This window comes from Vulpes lagopus, chromosome 5 (assembly GCF_018345385.1).
Source record: "Vulpes lagopus strain Blue_001 chromosome 5, ASM1834538v1, whole genome shotgun sequence".
Taxonomy (NCBI): domain Eukaryota; kingdom Metazoa; phylum Chordata; class Mammalia; order Carnivora; family Canidae; genus Vulpes; species Vulpes lagopus.
Genome location: NC_054828.1, coordinates 35,740,619 through 35,766,463, shown reverse-complemented (window position 1 = coordinate 35,766,463; position 25,845 = coordinate 35,740,619). Strand labels below are relative to the sequence as shown.

The window sequence follows — 25,845 nt, the reverse complement described above, 5'->3', positions numbered from 1 at the left end:
TTGTTATCGGAAGGCTATATTACTCTCTATAAATTATACCCGAATGACGTCTGTTCCTGGGATAACTTTGCAAATATGTCTGTGGTCCCTTTTAGTATGGAGAAAGTTCTTCCCCACCCCCACCCCCTTTACACACACACACAAACACACACACACACACACACACACCTTTGCATCTCTTCCAAATGTTCTGACTTAAAGATTCCATTCTATTGCATTTAGTGAGATAGAATTTTTGTGGTGCAATGAGATAGGACTTCAGGACAGTAGATGCTTAGTAAACTTGTTTGAACCAAACTTTTTAAAGTAAGATAAAGACCATAAAGTAAAATTTGAGCACTCACCAAATAAGGCTATGATACTCTTAGTACTATAAGACTCACATTCACTTTTGAAGAAAAAAAATGGCTCTTTTTATGATTCTGGATAGTTTGACAGCTACTAGATATTGCTTGTTAAATAAGACCTCACTTCTATTGATGAGATGACATGACTCCTGGGGCTTATGACTATTTGTCCATTAGTTATCATTGACAGATGATTTATCATATGTGAATAGACTCTTTTCCCATAAAAGTTGACTAATAGAGTATTTGTTATGATTGGCTTTGCTGTGCTATATGACCCTGTCACATGCACATGTAACCATTGTTTCAAAAACAAGTTAATATATGTTTTTGCTCCTTTTGGAAGCAGCCAAAGTCAGTGTTACCTACTAAACTATTTCTGAAATACTAGCAGGGAGAAATAAAACCCCATTAGATTCCATGCTTGTCCTACTCAATAGAAAAAGTAGTAATCCTCCATTTGTTCAGAAACACCTGCTGGTAGTTTAATGAGTATATTAAAAATTGAGCTGCCTTGATATTTCTTTTAAAAATCCCCTGTTCTCTTTCTTGAGCCCATGTGATTGGAATCTATGATATGAACTAGGGGTGGTGGAAGGGGAGGAGGGCGGAGGGTGGGGGAGAGTGGGTGACTGGCACTGAGGGGGACACTTGATGGGATGAGCACTGGGTGTTTTTCTGTATGTTGGTAAATTGAACACCAATAAAAATTAATTTATTAAAAAAAAAGGAATCTATGATTTGCTCACTGCTTTTGCCATGGTTTCACTTTTGTATTTCTTTTTTGCCATAGTGTAAATTGAATCATTTACTGATATGTCAGTATAACAAATACAGGGAAGTTCTGTACCTGATCTATTTGGACTAATTGGGTTTGGTTTTTGTTTTCCAGCTGGGACAACATACATCTTTAGCAAAGGTGGTGGACAAATTACGTATAAATGGCCTCCTAATGACCGGCCAAGTACACGAGCAGACAGACTGGCCATAGGGTTTAGCACTGTTCAAAAAGAAGCTGTATTGGTGCGAGTGGACAGTTCTTCTGGCCTGGGTGACTACCTAGAGCTGCATATAGTAAGTACTTTAAAAATAAGATTCCACTTTTACTTGTTACTGCTGGTTTTTGTTTGTTTTGTTTTGTTTTATAAATAACTTATAATTCTGCATTTTGGAAGTTCCTCCTACCCAGCAACCAGCACTTTAGTACAGAAAATATAAATATACTTCAGATGTATTAAGACCTTAGTTCTACAGCTATTGCTAAAAATGTTCTTTACAATAGAAAATATATTTTCTGGTTCTTAAGTGTAAATTCCTCTCAATTCTCTGTTCACAAAGATTTATTTTGGTGTATTCTTAGTGACTTTAGGCAGACTTGCCAATTAATAAGCTAAATTATTGCCTTGTTGATACTATTCCATCTGACTGGAAGCAGCTTGTAATACTGGTAACATCAAAAGATCTGAACACTGTGTCCTTATTTCTTTCCTCGCTTGAAAAAATAATTGTCTAAAGTTAACATGCAATGGATGGGAGAAAAGGAAACTTCAAGGGTAATTGGGGATAGAAAAGAAAATGGTGAAAAGATTGTTTCCATGCCATCTTATGCTCATTTTGATACATAAGTATGAAGAAAATACAATGGACTCTTGTCATTTATATCCTGGGATGGTCCCTTTTTCACCAAGCTCTAAGCCTACTATAAGAATTTAGCCTGCATATCATAGATGACAAATTATGGTTAATAAATAAAAAGATTTTTTTAACCTTTTAAAGTTACTATAACTTAGAGACTCTGCCTCATATATCGACATTCAAAGAGTTACTCATTTGTATAGTTATAATTCTTTATCTCATTTTATTGCAATACTTGCACAGAAATACATGCAGTCTCTCATTGTTAAGTGATATTAATATTTTACTGATATACAAAAATAACAACCATAAGAAAATGTCACATATTCAAAAACTCTAATGGGTTCCTTATATCATAGTTTTTAGTTGAAAATCTGTATCACCTGTGAGGTTCCAAAAGTGTGTAAGTCTTTCTATTTCCTTTTTATCCTTGATGTATTATAGTTTATCTTTTCTGTCTTACATGATTATGTAAATTTGGTTTGTTTTGCTTTCATCTATCCCTGTAAGTTCTCCCTTTACCAGCACACATGCCTCAGAAGACAATTTGATTAGGTCAGCATATTCTTTCCTCTTAGAAACTGGCCTTCAGGCGTTCATCCTGAAATGATTAGGAAAACCATCAAACACCAAAATACATTATCACCGATTTTTACAGGGGCTTAATTCTCAAAGTTTTATTCATTTATTTTCTTAGTTTTCCACTAGACTTCTAGAATTTCCAATTATCTGAGTAGAGGTTTACACTGACCACAAGAGCTGAATTCATTGCTAATCTTAGAAAGAAGAAAAGGGGGGAAAAAAAACCCACCTCAGCACAACCATTATTGAACCGTAGTAAATTTTCAGTTCAAAATGCAGTTGTCAAATGGGAACCCTGGGAAAGTAATTTCAACTGCCTTTCAGCAAATATCTAACAATCAAAATTGAAAGCATCTTGATTTTTATGGCATCATAAATAAATGATCAGTTGAGATAAACTTAACTAGTGCACTAAGGAATCTTGCTGTTTAGAGTAATCTCAACTTTCTAAATATATTTGCTCCATTCTGATTTAAGAACCTTGCTACTTCAAAAATTTAAGAAAAAAAAAAAGGAAAGAAAATGAAAACAAGAGCTTTTCCTCCTGAAAGAAATTACTTATTGATCCATTACCAATTACACATTTACCCTGAGAATAGGTTCTGCAATGATCATTCTCAAATCATACGGGGCTGTGTTATTGAATTACTCCAACTACTGTTGTTTGTTTTATGGTCAGAGGGTTCAGTCTACAAGAATGGGTATTTTTTTTTCCAATTTTGATCAAATGTGGGCTTAAAAGTCCCTCCATATGTAATGGATTGACTTTCTAGGTGTCCATAAAAGCCCAGTAATTTCTGTGGTTCCTTTACTTGCCACAGATTTCTGATAGCTGTCCTATGAGGGCCTTATTCTCTCTGAAACTCCTTCTTGGTTTGCCTCCCTATTCACTTTAGATTCAATATTTGTCTCAATACCTTTTCCTTCTTGGATTAGCTATCTTCAAACTTTTGCTTGATCTGAGAACCAGTACTTGACTGGGAAATAGAAAATGTGTATTGATTCTCTGGGCTTACTAAACCCCCTTTTTGGTCACCTCTACTCCTCCTATCTCAACTTCTAGTATCTATCTGTCTTAGTCCAAATCTGGCCAACTATAACTTATCTCCCTCCTCTCATTGCTTACAAATGATGATCAGCTATTAATGACTCTGCAAGTTGCTTATATGGAGACAAGTCACTCCTTTCCATGTTTCAGTGTATAAACAAAATTAACCAAAGGCCAGTGATGGAGGCAGCCCTGGTGGCACAGCGGTTTAGTGCCGCCTGCAGCCTGGGGTGTGATCCTGGAGACCCGGATCGAGCCCCACATCAGGCTTCCTGCATGGGGCCTGCTTCTCCCTCTGCCTGGGTCTCTGCCTCTCTCTCTCGCTTTCTCTGAATGAATAAAAAAAATAAATCTTAAAAAAAAAAGGCCAGTGATGTTTGGTTTGGTTTTGTATTTTACACTATTGAAGTTTACCTCTAATTAATGTAATGGTGGGTATAGGGAAATGGAAGAGAAGGAGGATTAGAAATTTAAAAAGACAAGTGTTGGAGAGGAAGGGAGGGAGGAAGGAAAAACAGAAAAAGAGAATGATGTGTTTAGGGACCAAAGTTGCTAACAGCAGGTGATAGAAGTATTCTTAATAATAATACTTAGATTTGAAAATTTTAAGACTTTATTTTATCATATTATTTAGGTACCTTTCAATTTATCCTACTTTCCATCAGATTATTTCTTCTACTTCTTTCAAGATTAGAAATCTAAAAGGAAAACAAGATTTGTAGTTTATTGGTGTTGTTTGATTTTGGTTTATGAATGTACCTGATTTAAAAATTAACCTGATTAGTACCATAGGTGATATGTCTTATCTACAAAAGTTAGTTATTATTAGCCACTGAACGGCCAGAAAAATTTCTGTAAACCTTCAAGTTCAGCCAAATATAAACTCTGTACTAATCTTTAAGAATTGCATTTCTACCCTTAGTAAATTAACCAATAAGTTGTTCTCCTGTAAAGGTACTCTAGTCTTGCTGAAATGTACAATGCCATTTCAATTAGATAGCTTTATTTTTTATTTTTTTAATTAGATAACCTTAAAAATATGATTGACATAAAATTTCGATGAAGATGTGAATATTTGACGTCATCCCATTTTATCAGAATGATTATGTTTGACTTTAACTTGAAAATATAATCATAGGGCAGCCCAGGTGGCTCAGCAGTTTAGCGGCGCTTTCAGTCCAGGGCGTGATCCTGGAGACCTGGGATCAAGTCCCACATCAGGCTCCCTGCATGGAGCCTGCTTCCTCCTCTGCATGTGTCTCTGTCTCTGTCTCTCTCTCTCTGTCTCTCTCTCTCTCTCTATGTTTCTCATGAATAAATAAATAAAATATAAAAAAAGAAAAATCATATTTAAATTTTGATCAGTTGTACCTTTAAAAATACAACAACTTGTAATAAAATGTTTTTTGACTGAGGTGGCCTAGTTTTTATGGATTTTTAAAATTATATTACTATTAATGCTACTACTGTTAACCTCAAAGCCATATGATATTACTATTGAAATTTGTAAGGTTTTAGGAGCAATGAGGGAAAGATAAATACATGAAGTGAGGAGAATTTACTTAGGATAGGGCCTAGAGGGATCCCTGGGTGGCGCAGCGGTTTGGCGCCTGCCTTTGGCCCAGGGCGCGATCCTGGAGACCCGGGATCGAATCCCACGTCGGGCTCCCGGTGCATGGAGCCTGCTTCTCCCTCTGCCTGTGTCTCTGCCTCTCTCTCTATCTCTCTGTGACTATCATAAATAAATAAAATTAAAAAAAAAAAATAAAAGGATAGGGCCTAGAATACAAGTACTCAATAAATACTTTCTGAAATAATGAATGAATTAATGAATTATATATTGAAAATATGATGGCTTAGGTGAAGAATAGACAGTCAATTTTTCATTAGCTAATGTGAGGTCACAGGTACAGTTTAGTTCCTATATAGCTCAAAGAAAGTCTTTTAACACTTGTTTGTAAAATGGAAAAAATGTAGCACTTGATATGCAGTAGCTATAGTATAGAAAAGTTGCATATTTTTATTGATGTTGTTTTCTGAATCTTCAAGTAAGAATTGATTATGGTCGTTGATGGTTTAAAGGAAGTGTGTGGTGGGAATTTTTGTTGGATGAATGATTATCTCTCCTTAGTAATTATCTCATTTATTATAACTCACTTTTATCGTGAATTGTTCTCTAGTCATTTCATATCTGCCCATTATTTTCTAATAGAGATAAACTGTCTAATGACAGAGAACATAATTTGATAATAATGATGATTAATAAGAAGCATAACATAGTATAAAAATGTGGCTTTTCATTTCAGTACATGCTTGAAGCCTATCCAGAAATATTTTCTGAGCAACTAGTATGGCCCAGGCCTATGTTAGACTCTATGGATACAAAAATAAATGAGCTTACCATTTAGTAGTTATCTCAATAAATATTGTTGGATGAATGAATGAATAAGCCAAATGGGATACTGGTCACCAGATAGCTTAGATTATTTATAGTAAGCATACTTTGTCCCAAAATGACTCTATCTTGGTTCATCTCCATTTCTTCCTCTTGCAAGTTTAACTTTCTATCTATTTTTCTAAGAAGATAAATAGATGATAGGTTTTTAAGAAAAATAATATAAAGAAGAGACTTCTAAGCTGTAGGGTGTTGTACACATTTAAATTAGTAGTGTTAAAGATTATTTAACCAATATTGAGTAAAATAATTCTTAGAAACAATAAGCAAAAAAATTAAATTCATTTAAAAAATCAATTTATAAGATGTTTAGAAATTTTAGCAGTGTTGTCACTCTAGAGAAAACATCTCATATATATTAGTGTGGCAACATTAATTAGACATTATTTAACCCCTCTTTGACTTACAGAAGAAAGCTAGTGCAAATGTGTGCTCACTCACTGCCATGAATATTAACGTATGCACTGGTTCTGACCAGAGGAGATGTGTGGAGGGTGGTGGAAAGGATGAGTGAAGAGTGTTCTTTGAAATTCTTTCATCTTGAGAGCTTGAAAGAGCATTGCAAATTTGATTAGTGAATTGTTGTACATATTTGCCGTAAGTGTTTCTCCTTTGTACTTTCCTGGGTCGGAAGCCTTATTTTTGAAACCAGGCTCTTAATTGATTTTGATTTAGAAATACACCTTTTGATCAGAGGTTTTTAGCATAGACTAGAAGCATAATATATTTGGAGTAAATATTACTTGTCTCAAAATAACTTGTCAATATCAGTGACATGGTCAACACTTTATCTTTCTCTGCATCTCTCCATTTTATTTGGTTTAATAAACTTTACTTAAGAAATAAATAATTTATTTTATACTTCATAATACTGCTTTATTAAAACTAAATTTAAAGACATCTTTTTAAAGTCAGTAATTATACATGAGTGCATACCTGTATCAACAAGATAAAACCCAATTATTCCTTCACAAGGGTTTCTTGAATTTAAATTATGTTCCATCTGAAATTTTCTTTCTAACCAACCAGTTCACCTATTTTAGAAGTTTCACTTTGCCATATAATGTTTAAATTTGACCTTGTTAATCATATCAGTAGATATTTTGTTTTGTTTTGTTTTGTTTTCTTGCTTCTTACATGAATTTGAGAACATGTGGTCTTTTTGGCTAGAATTTTTAAAGAAAGACTAACATGATGTCATTTTACCAAGTGTTGTAAAATTTTTGTTCAAGCTTTTGAGGTATGAAGGATGCAGGTTATCTTTGGGAGAAATGGGGGAAGTGATGGTCATAGTTCTGTTGGCTTAAGTGCTATCCAGATATCTTAAAGCAATCTCTATTTGGGGGACAGGTGTGGTCAGGTGCATCAATACAGACTACTCTCTCATCCTTTCTCCTTGGAAGTTAATTCAATTTATCATTTTCTGATTTACCGGTTGTTACCTTTGATGCATTACTAATTCTCTGAACTTAATTTCTAGATTTTTAGAATTATTTTTCTTTGAAGTTCCATTGCTGTTAAATTTAATAAAAGAGAACCAGGACAACTATCTCTGTATACACCTCCTCAGTCCATGTACTTACCAATTAGACTTATCTTTCTGTCTCTATTCTGATTACTTTCCAGGCCATTTTATACGATTATATTAGGTTAACTTGCTAAAATGTGTCTTTGATTTACTTATTTCATATTGATGCCTCCCAACTCTGTATAGGTAAAGTCACAGTCTGTATCTAATATTTTATGTCCTTAATATTCTGATCTTAATTTCCGTTTTCAGGTCCATTTCCCCATAATTCTATACTCATCCTTCTACTCCAATGAAATTTATTAATCCATTTTTCATTTTTAAGTTCTATTTATTTATTTGAGAGAGATAGAGAGAGAGAATGCAATGAGGGAGAGAGAGAGAGAATACAGAGGGAGAGAGAGAGAGAGAGAGAATCTTAAGCAGGCTCTACACCCAGTGACAATGATGAAAGTACATGAAAACAGGTTATTAAGGATTCTGGCTTTGCAGAAGTCTAAACGCAATATAGTTTGATGGAAAAAGAGTAATGAAGACATTGCTTGAGGGTTAAGAACTAGTTTAGGGAATGCATACTGAATTAGGTGTCATCCATACACTGATCAGGAAAACTCCTTTTATTGCACAAATAAACCCCACTGAAAGCCATAAGCAAAACGCGTGAGAGTAACAGTTTAGAAATGCAAACAGCATGTCAAACACGTCCGCCACCGATCAGGAAACAAGATGAAAGTGACACTATGGCAGTGGAGTCCTATTAAAGCTGATGTTGGGCCACTAGATACAGGCAGCTCATTTCAACAAAGGAAGGAAATGACCTCGGTGAATATACTAGGGGACACTCAAGTTAATAGTAGGCATGAATAATCTACATTTTAAATCAAGAGGAAAGAACTGGAGATAATGTTCACTGGGCTTGAGAAAGTTATTTTGATGAAAACAAATATTTTCAGAGCTGTGAAATCCAATTTATGTTGTCCTCAGGCACTTTGGGAGATAGTATGCTGGCTAGCATTCTTAGGTCAAGACAGAGAGGCCTGTGTCCTACTAGAGGACCAGGAGGACTAGCTGTTTAACTTTCTGCTGACAAGCAGAGTCCTGGAAGAGAATCCTATTGATTATAATTCTGAGAAGACGCTTTAATGGCGGGCTTTTCCTACCAAGAAAAACACTTCCTTCTAAACCTTCCTGTCCAGCAAAGAGTAGAAATACAAGACTGACAGACCAGAAAAGCTCTTTGGTGAAAGATAAAAATTTAATGGACTTTTAGAGCTTTTTTGGTCTGTAAAAATAAGTTGATCTTAATATTCCTAAAATTCTACTCTGAAGTTTAGCTAAGATATGTAGACTGCCCACTCCCAAATAATTCTGCCCTGACTTCCCCTCTGATGACTGCACTCAGCATTTCCAGTTGCATGTCTTATGGGCACCTCAAACTTACCACATTAAAAACTGAAGTCAACATCTCCCAACCATATATCCACTAACAATGATAGCTTTAAGCCTGACATCTCTCTCATGCTTACTTTTCTGACCTAATCTCTTTCTCACAAAATTCCAGGAATGTTTCTCATAATATTATGGATAATTTTCAAATTAATAGACTGAATAAGGAATCCATGCCCATCCCAGACCAGTCTTGTTAGCAGGCAAGGAGTTAAGACACACGGACACATGGGAGGCTCAGTGTTGAGTGTCTGCCTTCAGCTCAGGATGTGATACTTGTGTTCTAGGATCAAGTCCCACATTGGACTCCCTGCAAGGAGCCTGCTTCTCCCTCTGCCTATGTCTCTACCTCTCTCTGTGTGTCTCTCATGAATAAATAAAATCTTAAAAAAAAAAAAGAGTTGAGTGAGACATAATCTCCCTGAGGAGAGAGGGAAAGGGCACAGTCATGGGTAGAGTGCTGGAATCCGTGCCAGATGTTCCCTGTGTGTTTTTTTTTTTTTTTAAGATTTTATTTATTTATATGAGAGAGAGAAAGAGAGAGAGAGAGAGAGAGCTAGAGCATGCATGTTCTGGGAGAGGGACAGAGGGAGAAGGAGAAGCAGATTCCCTGCTGAGCAGGGAGCCTTATGATGCAGGGCTGGATCCCAGGGCCTTGGAATCATGACCTGAGCTAAAGGCAGGTGCTTAACCAACTGAGCCACCCAGGCACCCCCCCACCCCTGCTTTTTATCATGAGGAGGTATTGTTTCTGTTTATCAAAATTGTGTATACAGACACTTGGTACTTTACTTCTCTGGGACAAAGCATAGTCAATTGTCTGGAAAAAAATTGGCAAAATACTCTTTACTATTTTTTTTTCATCTTTGTACTCACCACTGTTTTTGTTGGCAATTTTGTGACTTATGCAAAATTTTGGATTCAGACTAAAGTGATTAAATTCCAATGGCCAATTCTCCATTCGTGTTGAACAGTGAGATGCTGAGCAACAGTAAGCATCAAGAGAGCGAGGACTTTGATCTATTTTGTTCACCTTTGTATTCCTAGAGCCCAGTTTAAGGCTAGAATTTAGCTAATGAGAAAAAAAATTATTGAAATAATCTTTTGATTCTACAGGATCTGCCAATTTAAACTGCATGTGTGCATTCTGAAAATGTTCTAGGGCAATAGGTCAGCACTGCTCCAGTCAAGGGCATGGTCTCCTTCAGGAGAAATCAGTTTATATTTAACTTCTTCGGCATGAGTTACAAATGCAAATATGAGCTAACTACTGGCATATTTCCAATGTATTTGTTGCATCCTTATAGATTGGGATCTTGAGGCAAGTGTCTGGTGAACCACACCTTTACTGGTTCTGTTGGGGAACTACTGGCCTATAATACAAATAGCTCAAAAGACAAACTCCTCAGCTGGCCTCAGTGAGTGCTTATAATCTGGGCTTATTTTCCAAGTCCTGCCCCTGCCACTTCCATTGCAGCTCACACATATTCTTTCTTTAATTCATGCATCTAACCTTTTTATTTTATTTTTCCCCACAAGCACCTTTCCAGGCACTGGGAATACCTAGTAAAGTGAGGCCTGGCTTTAACTTTAAGTAGCTTAGAATTTAATGAATAAATTTCATCTTTAGTGGATATGTTAGCCACAATATACAGGCATAGGCCAGTATTTCAAACCTTCATGCCATAAAGGCACAATTAAAGGTTTTTAAACTCTACAAAGCAGTCTTTAATGTGGCTTTTGATAAAAGCAATTAATAATCTCATAACTATTCTAAGTTTACATGTGTTATCCCATCTAATATTTAGAAAAACCCTATGAGAAAAAAATTATTATTCACATTAGAGTAATAAGGAGAAGAGGCACAGCTGGTGAATAAAGCCAGAGTCTGAACTCAGACAGTCTGACTCCTGAGCTCATGGGCTTACCCTGTTGGCCTTCCATGAGTGGGGCAGGTAGGAGAAATAGAGGAGGCAGTCCTTCTTCGGGTTACAGCTGATGACTCTGCTTGAATCCAGTTTATAAAGTCAGACAACCTTAGCTCTTAGCATACCACATAGCACATGAATTACTGAGGATTCCAGATACCAGCTACATAAACAATCTCCTAGCTAAATACATAGAAAGTTATCTGGTTGACCAGTTGCCTCAACCATCTTGTAATCAGCTAGCCAACTTTTGTAATTAGTCTTACTTGTACATTTGGGGCATTCATATTTTCAAAGGCAAAGAAGCACAATTTTCAAAAAAACCCCATCTGTACTGGTAGTGAAATGGCAGTCAGCTAGCATAGAGCTTCCAGAGGGCTTTTGTTCAAGCTTGCTTCTCTCTCTGAAATATTCCTCCTTCCTCCCACTCATACCTGCCCTCCTCTTCTTCCTAGTCTGGTGCCTATTTTGTTTGGATCATGTATTGTATATATTTGTGAAGCTTTTCTTGGTCCCCTAGGGCAAAACTGACCGTATCCTTCTTGGTACCTACTGTAAGTGCTTTGTTTTTAATGCTACTGTATTACTTGTCAGCTCACAGCTCTTTCCTTCTGTGTCCTTTCAGCTCATTACATTGTGAACTCTTCCCAGGCAACTGACCATATATTCTATACCTTTATATCTCTCTATTTCCATACACTAGCACCATGCTTATTAATACATGCCAATAATGTGTATTGATGAAGAAGCGTATGTGTGAGTACATGGAGCCTTTCTTTTTGGCTTGTGGCCTCCCTATCTCCCCTCCCTCCCCCTGCTTCAGGGCTGGTAGTTTTCCATCGTAGTGCAGGAGCTCACAAGAGGAGAGCTCTCCTCAGAGCAGAGTATGAGGTGGCCTCCCACGGGATAATCGTGAAAGCATGTGACACTGTCCTGGGACTCCCCGTTTACGACCTATGGAGGCTTACACACTCAAGGCAGAGGCCCAAGTGCTGGGGCCCATCACAAAACGGTCTCATTATCCACACGGTATTCTCTGAGGGAAGGAAGAACGTCTTTCATCTTTCATCATAGACCAGTGCTGCTTTCAGGTCCAAAATTCCAAATGTAGTCACTTCTTGGAGATCTAGTCTAGGCATGCCTCTTATCTGCTGTCTGTGTTCTTTTGGGTACTCATACAAAAACATCTGTGATACATTTCCCTGTATTCTAACTTGAGGAGAAGAGATGAATCCACCCGGAGGAAAAGAGAGAAAGAGACAAAGAGAAAGCAACCAAGTGAGCCTTCGGTGGTAATCAGCTTTAGTTGATTATAGTGTGGAGGGTAATCGTGTAATCAACCTCCACGTCTCTGGCCATTTGACTGTCTTTTTTTTTTTTTTTCTCCTGCTGTGCTAACCTCTGACATGTGCTTAAATGATGGAGGTGAAATTAATTCTCTATTTATTAAAAGAGCTTTGAAAAATGATTTTAATTAATATATATTAAATGCTTGAAGGTACTGTTAATTATCTTAAGTACAGTTAAAATTTCCCTCTGAAATCATGCTCGCCCTATTCATTTGCTTAGTAAGAAGAACAACAACTGAACAATACTACTTAGCATGTATTGAGTGCTTACAATGGATCAGACGCTAAACACTCTGCATAAAAATCATATTTCATTTAATATTCACACTAACCTATTGAGGTATGAATTATTATCTCAATTTTACAGATGAGCAAACTGCATTTTTAAATAATTGACCCAAATCACCTAGCCTGTTCTGACTTCAAAGCCCCATTTTTCTTTTGTGCAAAGAAAAGATTCAGGCTAGCTCAGGTACTTTTTCAGATGATGATGCAAACCAATTTATGAATCCTAAGGCAATGAGTCTTTACTGCACATTGCGTCGGATATTCCTTAAGCATGGGCGCAAGGTGGAGCTTCTGCGTCCTTTAACAAGAATTCACTAATTAATGGTAGAGTGCCACGACGGAACATGTGATATTTGGCATTAAAATACTTTCAATGGGTGGAATTAGTAAGTGTTAATGCTATTTTTTGAGTCATGCCTAAATATCGGGCAAAACTAATAGTGCCACAAGATTATTGGCCTTCTGTGGAGATGAGTATAAAAATAACCTGCAGTGCTCTGGAAACTGGCTGGACCAGCAACTTCAAGCCTTTCCCCAGGTTCTGAAGCTAATGCCTAAAGCCTAGACAGCTTGTCCTACTTTTTTTTTTTTTTTTTTGACTAGGCCTCTGTGTATCTCAGCATGTAAATGAGGGGAGGGGGAGACAGGGAATATATCTATTGCCTGTATTTCTTGCTGATTGGACATCTTCCTGACAGAAGTCTTCAAAGGAAAAGTATGTCATCCTGTTCATTATTGTTAATTAGCAGTCAAAGCCAGGCTTTGGAGGCTGCATTTCCCACAGAGAATCCGCAGAGAAATGGGGCTGAAATTTTAGCAGTTACATGTGAAGTGGGGTCAGGTAGCCTGCCATGTGGGGTTCAGAACTGAGTTCAGTTGTTCTTTAAAGGACAGACATTGCAGAGAAATTTCGGGTGTAGAAATAGGTTGTAAATTCTTGCCCTCCTCCCAATGCCTGATTCCAGAGCCCTGCAGGTTATTTTTATATTAGTATTGTAAAGCGTTGGATAAATGAAGTGGCTGGGATGTTTTTTGGTATTTCAAATTGAAACGGAGATATTGTTCATTACTATGAGAAGACCATAGTATAACCATTCATAATTAACTAACTTTCAGTGATCTTTCTCCTCCGTAGACTTTATTTCTATTATTTAACTGTCTTCTTTTTATTTACTGCCTTTTTTTTGTTCTTCCGTCTAGACATAAACTGGATTCAATAGATTAGTGATGCATAGAATTGGGTCCGCAAGGCCAATAATATTTTATAACAGGCTGTTCAGAGGGAGTTGAATTTTATTTGTTGTCCTATGTCTCTATTTATTTTCCAGAAAAAAATACTTTTAATAAATTTTATCTTCTTAGATCACAAAAGTACTTTTTGAAAAATTTAAATACAATGAGAATAAAAGGTAAAAACTGCCTGTAATGTCGCAACCTTGTCACTGTGGTGTCTGAAATTCTAATCTTTAATTTTTTGCATATCCATATATATTTCTTTTCTTTCACTTACATGAGTAAATAGTTATATATGTGCTGGCATACCTGAACATTCTTTCTTTCTTTTAAGATTTTATTTATTCATGAGAGACACAGAGAGAGAGGCCGAGACATAGGCAGAGGGAGAAGCAGGCTCCCTGCAGGGAGTCCAATGCAAGATTCGATCCCAGGACTCTGGGGTCATGACCTGAGCCAAAGGCAGATGCTTGACCACTGAGCCACCCAGATGCCCCTGAACATTCTCTAAAAAACATTCTTTAAAACATTCTTAAAATATTTCTGTATGATACATACTATTCCCCAGTTTGATTATTCTTATTTAGTGTATTTTGGGCATCTTTCCATTTTAGAGCATATAATCGAGCATATAATCTCATATTTACCTCATTATATCCTATTGCACACATACACTATAATTTATCCAATCATTCCCTATTGATGGGCATTTTAATTGTTTCAGAATCCTTAGTATTACAAAGGATAAAAGTTTTCTTAATTTTGTAAAAAGATTATTTCATATGTATAATTTTTTAGGAAGATAAATTCCTACAAGCAGAGCCACTATATTTAGTACAGGATAGTCCTCTAAGAACACTGTACCATCCAACACTCCCACCAATAAGTATATAAGTATGTCACAAATGGGGCATTTTAATATAAGTACAAACTGCCCTCATCATTTCTTAAAGGAATTGAGCAATGATTTTCCTTTCTGACCTGTTTGATTTGAGTGTGTTTACATTTTAATAATTACATTGGTTTAGAGCTGATACCAAACCCCCTTTAACTTTGGTCACAATTTCTCATATTCTGATAACATTCTCAGAACAGCAGTGGGCTAAGGAGGCTGGATAACAAGTTCATGAATCATGTAGCTCTTTTTAGGAATGCGGGGCTACACAGTTTTTGAAGAGCCAGGCAGGCAAGAGGTTAAAGTCCCAGTGGGAGGCAGTACTCATTTCAGTCTGCCTCTGTGTTCTTCACCTTCTACACATTCCATAATTCTTCATTTTGCCCCTAGTCACTTCTTATTTTGATCATGCAGTTCCCAGGACTTGTGCAACAGCAGTGGAACGTGACAGGTTTTTAAATGTATGAATATTGTCAACATTATTGTGGTTAATCTTAATATAACAAACAGAGTAACAATAGCTATGTTCTGCTGTTAAGCGTTTAGTAAGGCATAGATGTCTTAGCTCTTGATAGCTCATTTAAAAGAGAAAGTTCTCGATCTCAGAAAGTGGTACATCAAGGGACCAGCTCATATGGTGTGTGCCATTTGGTAATGGCTAAGATGAAACTGAATGAAGTAAATGTTCAGAAGTGGGGAAAAAGATGTAGCTATGTAAGTTCTTCAAATTCTACACATGATTATTTACTTCAGTTTTATTGCATCCATTATGAGCTAAATCACAGCTGATAGAACCACATTTGAAATTCAAGAATATTTTAGTTCCCTTGCCAATTTGTATTAGTAATACATGAATATAATTTAAACATGCGACGTATAACCCAAATGATAGTTTTTCTTTGAACTTTTTAAATTGTTTGCAAGGTGCTACCACCTTGAGTTTTACTAATGAAAGGTAAAATTAAAATGTGTAACTGTGGAGTTTAATAGGCACTGAGAATATTTGATAATGCCACAGCTGTCTATATCATATTCACTAACATATTTAATAGCTGAACAGATGCATCTTGCTATGGCAACACATGGTACTGAGCAGCAGGGAGTCCCATTTGACAAGTCAGTTTTTATTTTATTTCTTTATCCCAAACCTTCTCTAATAATCCCAGATTTCAGTGTGTTTTGATTTGTTAGGCAGCAAGCAGATAAGAGAGATTCTGTTCTCTGCTGCTTATTTCCAACAGGTTGTTTGGCTTCAAGATACAAAGCCTGTGAGATTCTAAAATAAAGTAACTGGGCAAGACTGGGTAAGACACATAACACAGAGAACTGAATATCAGTAAAATAAATACACGTATTCAATATAAGATGGATAGAGCACCAACTTCACAGAGACTCTGCAGTGTGTCATGTGGAAGCATTAGATTGGTAAGAAAATTCCAGCAATCAGCTTCTCAGAAAATATTAGTTATGTAGTAAGGTAGGTTATTTAATTGTGATGGTTTGTGTATCCATCTTCTAGTTGCTTTACTTAACTAGCAGTAACTCTTGTCAGCAGAGATGCCCAAGGGAAATTGGGGTTGTTTGGTGTTGCAAGATTTGCTCTCTGAGGATCAATTCTTTGGAGCTTTCCATGAGCTATTTTCCAATCCTTTAATTGCTCGTGTCTGGAAAAAAAAAAAAACAAAAATGATATATACTCTAAGGCTAAAATAAGATGACTGTCTAGCTAATGTATTTTGAGATTCACAGAAAGACGAGGAATTGATAATGGACCATTCGAAATAGATTTTACCAAAGATCCTGTGCAGCTATATTGAAAACTGTAAAATTGTTGAAATTGGATACATTTTATTGAACTTCAAGGATTTCTAGTGTGCTCTGTGTGGTGAGGGAATTATACTGTCCTGAAATCTAAAATGTTAAAGAGCTTGGTTCAGATCTTATGGAATGTCCTAATGCAATTATCAATTATCTGAAAGAGACAAAGTGGTTGCAGTTCTGCATCTTTATCGACCATCTACTTTAGCAGGGTCTGCATAATCACCACCTAGAATCTGTTTAAGCGCTCACAGTGCTCCGTCTTTTCCTGGCCTCATGGTTATTATGCACAATCTATCTTTGCCTCAACAACCACACTAATTCATTGAATTCAGGGTAGCCCTCTAGGTTTGCACAACCGGGTGAATTAATTTCTTTCCATTGCAGGAGTGGTGAAGTGTTTTCCTCCACTCAGACCTTTCTCTGTTGTAATGGTAAACCTCAGGGAGTTGGGCTGATACTGGCTTTCTCCTAGTGTGACTCATAATTCACGTAATTCATATAGGCATGCCTGTAAGAAACTATTCCTAAGTAAGTGGTCACTTCAATGTCTCTTTTCTGGTCAATAGGACTGAAGGGCTGAAATATCTTTAGAGTGGGACGACAGGATAAAATACTTAGCATGCTCTTGATAGAACCTTGTTTTTACATTCTATGCTAAGGATATAGGTGTCTCACTAATCACTTTTTTACATTTGATTTGGTTGTTGAAAATAAGGAGTTAATGTAAACCTAAGCTCACAAGGCTTTTTCATCACCTAGGCTTATTGACAATTTTTTCGTAAAATTCTCATATTCTGTGTAAGAGTTATTATTTCCAAACCCTGAGTCTTATATACCAACCAGAATGTTATTCTCCCTCTCAAAATGGTACATAGGAAGATGATATTTAAAATAGTGAAAACTATGCAGATAACATACAGATGCAGTTAGTCACAAAACAAATTGTCATCTTTGAGGAATTCTAAAGTTAGATAGAGAGCTAGATGTAGCTATTTGTCTTCTGCTATGCCTGATGGAGAGATGGCTCTAAGTCCATATGAATATAAGGAAAGCATATCACCCCCATTTAAAATGCAAATGAATCTTTGAAACATGATAGCTATTCTCTCAGGGGATAAAACATGTAACTACTGAAGTTTTGTACATTTGGTGAACGTTACAAATGAAGCCAACACCCAAATTCATAGGATTTACTCAATGATGAATAAAAAATTTAAAAGCTGTTGGTATGTCTCTTTCTGAAACTATTTTAAAATGTGGAATTAAGCTAAATGTTTTTGGAAAGGGCATTCTTGTTTTGCATATATAAAACAAGAATCTCTGTGCTTTTAAGTTAAGATCAATTTAAAATGTTACTAGGTCCCAAAAGTTGAGGTTTTCAGATCCCTGATAAGCTTCAAAGGTCTGGAAAGATAGTTCACTTAGATGTTCACTTGTTCTCTGACTCCTCATTAAAGACTACAAATCCTAATTTTTAGAAAGTAAATTTATCATACTGCTGTGGCTTGCTGAAGGTTTAGATTCTGTCTTGGAATCCAAGATACACAAATGTCTTTCTCTCCAAAATCATGGGTCTGGAGGAGGCTATAATGGTAGTTGAATATGAAGCATACTGAAAGACTTTGTGATCTGAAGGAAATAAAGGTACTGTACCTTATGGAGAACACAGTCAAGTCTTTAGAGTACTGTGGTGGGATGTCATTCCATTCTGAGAAAATCATCTACATTTTACAGGGAGAATGGGGTCCATACCAGAAGCGGGGATATCTCTCCAGAAGGATGTTTAGAGCTAATAGACATTCAATCCCCACCGGAAGTAGGGCGTCTTTCATTCGTGAATCATTTATTGAGGACCTTAACTCACCAAACCTTGTTAGTTTCTTAGGAAAGGAGTTTGGATAAAAGATTGCACATGCTTCAGTAAAATTGAAGTCACAAAACAAAGTATCTGAAGACAGACATTTAAAGAAAGGATTTTTAAGTTATGTAATAAAGACAATAATAGAAGGACAGGAACTTACATTAGTAGCATAAAAGAAGGAATTGTGAATTTTACTTCATTGCCTCAGGAGCAACTTTGCAGAGGAGGTAGGTAGTGGCAGGCATGTGTGGGCAGGGAATTTGCCAAATACACAAAAGTAAGCAAGGTGGGGGGCACTGAGAATAATACAAGCTAAGGGTAGATATAGCATGGGGTGTCTTATTGTGTGTCCTTGAATATAACCCATAGTAGGCATTGGAGAATATTTTCTGGATGAATAGTTAAATGGGAAGCATCTTATCTTGTTTTTCAATAACAATGATTGGACGGAAGGAAGAGAAGCATCAAGATTTTTAACGAGTGTATAAGTGGTGTCCTACTATAGGGAAACTTCAAGTAACATCCTGAAGCTTGTAAAGGTTGTAAAGATGACCTTCAACCGGGCCTTCTGGTGACAGACATGTTACACAGATCCACAGAATGCTGTATCCCACACTATCTTAGGACTAATGTTTTGGGTCCCCTGTTATAATTGATTTTGTCCTTATCTTTAGGCATTTCTAAAAGATGATCCACATTGAGAATTGACCCCTATTTATGGGGGGGGGGGTTGTTTAATTACATACTATGACAAAAAGTTTTAAGGTAATTGTACATCCAGCCAGATAAATGATAGTCCTGTGATTTTCGGGATTTTTCCAGGTTTTGGCTGTTCCAGTCCCTTGGTTGTTCAACTAATTCAGTGGGCACATAAACAGTAATAGCAGTAGTGTTGAATCATGCTTAATATTTTACTATAATTCTGATATACACATTAAACATACTATTTAAAGATGTAGTTAGGAATAAATTTACTACTTTTAAACTGTCTTTGCTATTCTTAACATTAGCAAAAGTTAATCTATAATATATATGTATTGTGATGCTCATAATCAAGGATTGAGAGAAAAATGTGGAGAATATTAACAGTATTAGGAGGCACTGCTTATGCTGTATCTATTTTGTTGTAATAACACTTCTGATCCCTTTCTAATTACCATATTAATCTTCACTAGTATCTGACCCAGGTCTTATATACCAGGATTGCCAGGAACATGACAAGGTCATTGCTTTTGACCCTTCAGACATTATGAAGAAGCTATTTTTAGCCACATCTTTTAGAGCCTGCCAACACATAAAATAGGTTCTGTCATAGATATTTCTTCACATTCTAAAAATAATAATAATATTTTACAATATACTCTGAGTAATTTAAACCTTATGATTACTCTGGACTTGAAATATCTTCTTAGAGGATAGCAGATCCATGTTTGGAATTACCCACAAATATGAAATATTTTCTTTGAAATTATGTTAACATGGTGCCATTGATCATTAAAACTTGAGATGAACTTTCTATTTTACAACATATACAGAAAATTAGTGTGGGAGTTCTCTTGTCCCCAGAGACTGTGGTTTCCTGAGCTCAGTAAAGCACTCTGTTTTTGTTTTTTTGTTTGTTTTTTAATGGCTTGAAAACAGAACGCTAAGAATGAGAAAATATCTTTTGGGATGTCCAAATCTCTGCTCATCTACATTATAAAATATGTATATCTTGCAGAATCTCTTGATTTGGTATCAGGAAGGTATAAATGGATTCAAAGAGGGGCACCTGGCTGGCTCAGCTGGTTGTGTACAACTCAGTTGGTTTCGGCTCAGGTCATAATCATGGGGTCATGGGATTGAGCCCTGCATGGGGCTCCATGCTCAGTAGGGAATCTGCTTGAGATTCCCTCTCTCCCTCTACCCCTCTCACCTCATGCTTACTTGATCTCTTGTTCTCTTTCTCTCTCTAAAATAAATTAATAAATATTTTTAGAAAAGTGATTCAAAGAGAATAATTCTGCCTTATAATTCTAGTTTTTAAGTAGTTATGATTTTGAGTTGAACTTGTAAATACAATTTATTCATGCAACTTCAAAATCAAAATTTTTGAGTTGGACCAATTTTTCCATATGTATTGCTACTTCATAGTAGAGCATCAAATTTGAATACAGTTTAATAAATATTACAATGTTTATAAGCATAAAAACAGTAAAAAGGGATCCCTGGGTGGCGCAGTGGTTTAGCGCCTGCCTTTGGCCCAGGGTGTGATCCTGGAGACCCAAATATAGGCATAATTTTTAACCCCTTTAGCTTATAAGTATAAAAGGATAACTTTTCTGACATCATCTTCTCGCTGTGTCCACCCCCTCTACTTTTTTTGTACTTAGAAGCATTTTTAGTTCCTTTAAATATTTCACCAATTTAATCTGAAGTTTAGCCACACTCATTTGTGAACCTAACTTTTATGTCTGATAATTTATTGATAGATGTTGTATTCTCTAAGGAGTTACCTAATAGGATTTAAATATTCAAGTGACAAATTTGGACCAATTTCCAGTCTAATATATTTTATATTATAATTACTTTTAAGTGCCCTATTTTTACAACTATTGTTCCCAAAAAAGGATTGTTTGTTGCACTTGCTCTTAGCACCTAAACCATCTGAATATTGCCTGGGGAATCAGAAGAACATGCCAATTATGCACTTGCTAAAATTTTCTTTGGATACTCCACTTTGCGTAAGGCATTATGGTTGGCCAAACTATAGGATACATGCAGTTGAATTAAAGAATAGGCAAAAATAATTACCTGCTAAACAAAAGTTTGACTATGTGATAATAATTACCTGCTAAATAAAATTTTGATTATGTATAGTATATTCATATTGTCTTGATTTTCTGCTATTATTAATATGATCTCATATTTATATATAGTTTTATGTTCAAACCATTTTTTATTCAAATCATTTTATACATAATCTTTAGAAAAAACTCCCAAAGGTCTAAAAAGCAGTTTTTACTGGGTATGTTTCATGAATAAGGAAACTAAAGTCTAGAGAACTTAAATGACATGCATAGTAAGAAGGGCGATGATCAGAATTCAGGTCTTCTTATTTCAATCCAAATACATTTCTACCATACTTTAATATGTAAATGAAATGTGTCCCTCAAATATTCTGGTCAAGACCATCTTAAACATAGAGAATGTAATATTCACTTTTTTTTTAAAAATTCACACTTGATAGAGATTATGTTAATATGAATTTGACTCATTTGTTGATTTTGAAGAAGCACATTGACCCATAACACATGATCTTTATTTATAACTAGTCCTTATCTTAAAATGTACTCCTAAGGTATAATAAGGACTTAATATTCTTTGCTTTCAGAAACCTTTATTATAACCCTTTAAAAAAAAAAAAAAAAAAGCAAGACCTGAAAGAAGCCAGCAAATTCAATCAGATAGAGAAATGGGAGTAAGATTGGGTTGGAGGGGAAATGTAAAGAAAGGGGCATTGCCATTTTAAAGAAAAGCAAGGAGGTACTCATCGGAAAAATAATTTTAACGCTTGGAAGAATATAGAAAATAATTACAAAAATGAAGTATTGTCTGAGATGAATATTGTGAGGGTTATAGCTGCCTATCTCATTTCTCTGATGTGTAGAATTCAAGTAAAGCTCTAGCTGCAAATCAATGACCTGGCTATATTAATGTGAGCTGAGTCCAAGCTGTGCTACATATTTCATTGCACCTTGCATCAGTTTATAAAATCAGGTTAATAATACTTTCCTACCTACCCCACAGAATTATTCTGAAGATCAAATGAAACAGAAGATGTGGACATACATAGCATTATACAAAGCTATATGGTGCAACCAAAGCTATATGGTTTCCCAAAATCATGTGGAGAAGTGTTCTCAGTGCCTTATAATCAGACTGTGTGAAAATATAATGTAGGTTATAACTGTTACTTGAAATCTAGAGAGTTATTCTTAAACTCTGAAAAAATAATCAGAAGAGTTAAACTTCTATATTTAAAATCTGGGGATCCCTGGGTGGCGCAGCGGTTTGGTGCCTGCCTTTGGCCCGGGGAGCGATCCTGGAGACCCCGGATCGAATCCCACATCGGGCTCCTGGTGCATGGAGCCTGCTTCTTCCTCTCCCTGTGTCTCTGCCTCTCTCTCTCTCTCTGTGACTATCATAAAAAAAAAAAAAAAAAAAAAAAATTTAAAATCTGGAAGTGTCTGGAATAAAGATTGGATTCTAATTATCTTATAGTATCATTATGTAACTAAGTAGCAGATTATTTTCTAACCCTACAGAAATTCCTTTTAATGTTGTTGCTGAAGCTTATATTAGTCATTTTTTCCTAAGAAAAAATTATCCAAATTATTGATAATTTACCCATTAAATACTGAAAGTATGCAAGACAAAGTTGCAGGTTAGTTTGGAAATATCTGAAAAGATTTAGCCTTAGAGATGTGCTGATGGATCTCTTATGTAGGTCATTCAAAAAAAAAAAAAAAAGACATATGGGCCCAATATTGTCTCATTTTAGGTACAATAACTGGCTATATTCAAGAATTGCTGCATTCATAGAGATAAATTCCTAGTTCCTCCTCAAGGGCCTTGTTCTTGCTATGGCCTGATAAAAATTAACCAGTACCCTGAATGAAAATACAGAAGACATTGTTATTCAATTTATAGTTGAGATGAGGATTGGAGTCATGGCTAATGTCTATCTCAATTTAGAATGAAGTGCCAAATCCAAGCACATCAGTATAACAACTATAAAAATGAAGGCCCATATGTGAGTAAAACACAAAACAAATAGGAAATGAAACTTTGACATCTTAATGATTAACTTAGAGCTAATATAGGTCACCAGTGGTAGCAGGCTACCAAGTAAAACTAATTAATTTTAGGGTGCATTAGTTTTTAGAAAGATGGGTGTGATGAATTCCTCTTATCTATACTGATCACTCTGCTGGTATTTTGTGTGCTGCTCTATTTATCACACTTTCTAAAAGAAATTCTTCAGAGGAGAACAAGAAGATAATGAAAAAACTTGAAGCCAAATTAATTTTCAGAATCATCAAAGAACTAGAAGGAATTAGGATTCTTGGTTAGGAGACCCAAAGGAGAGAACTTGACCAGTAGATAATAGCTCAGAAAGGCATTATAATTAATTGACCTGAAGAAATATCTAACAGTCATGGTGGTTTAGAGATAAAATTGGGTAATGAGTACTGAAGAGGTGGTGAGTACTACAAGTCACCTTTATGAGGAGCCTGGACAGATTAAAGCATTAGCCAGCTCACTAGAATAAAGGACCTCCCAATCCTGTTACATTTTCTTATTATTCTATTATATTGAATAGGTAAATTGATTATAGAAGAAATTGACAAGCTATAGGTAACATACAAACTTAAAGTTATGGAAAAAGAGATTTGCCATGCTGTGCTGGAAAATGAATACTTAACATAATTTTTCTTTCCTTTTTCTTGTATTCTTCAAGTCCTATCACTTTTACTCATTCGTTCATTCATTTAACAGGATGTAAAGGTCACTCAAAAGTGTTAATAAAATGCAAGCTCCACAAGGGAGAAACTTTGTCTGTCTTGTTAGCTTCTTCTGGCCTCAGCCCTAAAAGAGTGCTCAGCTTCTTGTAAGTAAGTAAAGAGGTATAATTTCCAATGAATAAAGATATCATAGTCCGACCATTAATTTCTTTGATATTGAGATACAGAAAGTTAAAGACTTTTCCTCACCACAGTATTAAAGACTTTCCCATTACACACTGGGTCCAGAAACCAAGTGCCCATGGTTCTACTTAGTATAGTTGGTCACCCTTTCTCAAAGAAGGTTCCTGGGGTCCTCAACTGTGTGCAACACTACCCTAATATCAAAATGGCAACCATCATCTTTCCTTTGCCATTGTATTGTTGTTGATTTCTATTAACCATTATAACAACAAAATGTCTTTTAGGCTAATTACAACTGGGAAAGCATTTCAAGGGCAGTATTTTCATTACAATTTCGGTGGTTCTCAGATTGGACTCTACAGGCACATTCTTACAGTCTGGAAGTTCTTACGTTTGAGAAACACTTTACTATCGTAAAGACTTGCAGTCCCTAAATGACCCTCGTTGAGATAGCAATTCATATTTGGCTTTAATTTGACCTTGTAAATGTATATCATGCAAGCAAAGTACAAAAAGTTGAAGGAGCAGCATGATGCCTACATAGGCATCTCATTCTGCCTGCCTATGTCTTTTCCAGATTATCAAAGTAGTATATAATTCTGCTTCCTAAGAATATTTGTTTTTACTTTGCTTCCTCCACTTAAAGGAATTCCAGACATCCCACACCACCCTCAACTTCTTTTTCCAATTTTGCACTAGAGACTTTCATATACACTGACAGAATCTGCCATTGTATTTAATTAACAGTTATTCATTGAGAATCTCTAAATTTTGTCACTTTCTTAGGGACTGGCCATAAAATGGAGAAATAAAATAGACAAAGATCCACACCTTCACAAGAATTATATTATTGTAAGGTCACACACAGGCCTTCAAAATTAGCTGTTTAGTTAAAGTGGCATAGTAGTATAATGGGTGAAATAATCTTTGGGATAAAACTGTTGATATGATCTTTTCTAGGCCAACTCATTTATTTATTTGCAAATTCAAACTGTAATTGATCACTACTTTGAAACTGCTGTTCTTGTTGATTTTCTACTTTTCTTCTGAGAGTTTGTGTGTTTATAATGAAATTAGTAATATGAGTTAAACTTTAAATAGCATAGATTATGGGCAGCCCCGGGTGGCTCAGTGGTTTAGTGCCGCCTTCAGTCCAGGGCGTGATCCTGTAGTCCTGGGATCAAGTCCCACATCGGGCTCCCAGCAAGGAGCTTACTTCTCCCTTTGCCTGTGTCTCTGCCTCTCTCTCTCTCTCTCTCTCTCTCTCTCTCTCTCTCTGTGTCTCTGTCTCTCATGAATAAATAAAATTTTTAAAAAAATTAAATAAAAAAATGAAAAGCATAAGTTACTCACATTTTTTGTTGTTGTTGTTACAGTTTTCACTTCTGGGAAAATATGCCCACTGCTCAGTGAATCCCAAGCTTATAAATTAGATCCTGAGGGGACAGTTTAAGGGACGGGAAACTTCAGTAGTGAAAGTAGAGTGCATTCAGATTGCTAATAAGCAGAGTTCTTAGTTTATTTCTTAAGATGTATCAGGCCTTCATATTGATTTGCTTCCATGAATGAGTAAAAGGAAATGTAGGATTTACAAGCTATGCTATTGCTATCCCTGAGATTGCCAAACACTGTGTTTATTAAATGAATGAAAAATAAAAATTGCCTTTTTTTCCCTTTTTTATTTTTCTTGGTGAGGTAAAATTAATACACATCGAAGTAAGTCTAATGACAGATATTTG

The 25,845-nt window shown here is 35.8% G+C and overlaps 1 protein-coding gene across 31 annotated transcripts in view; it reads left to right on the top strand.

The window, feature by feature from the left end:
• The window catches only part of NRXN1 (neurexin 1), a 1,110,010-nt gene that overhangs the window by 794,750 nt on the left and 289,415 nt on the right, over positions 1 to 25,845 (top strand). For all 31 annotated transcript variants that reach the window (XM_041755312.1, XM_041755311.1, XM_041755321.1 and 28 more), the window contains one exon: positions 1,240 to 1,421. In XM_041755312.1, coding sequence (XP_041611246.1) covers positions 1,240 to 1,421 — 182 coding nt within the window. The remainder of the gene's footprint in view (positions 1 to 1,239; positions 1,422 to 25,845) is intronic.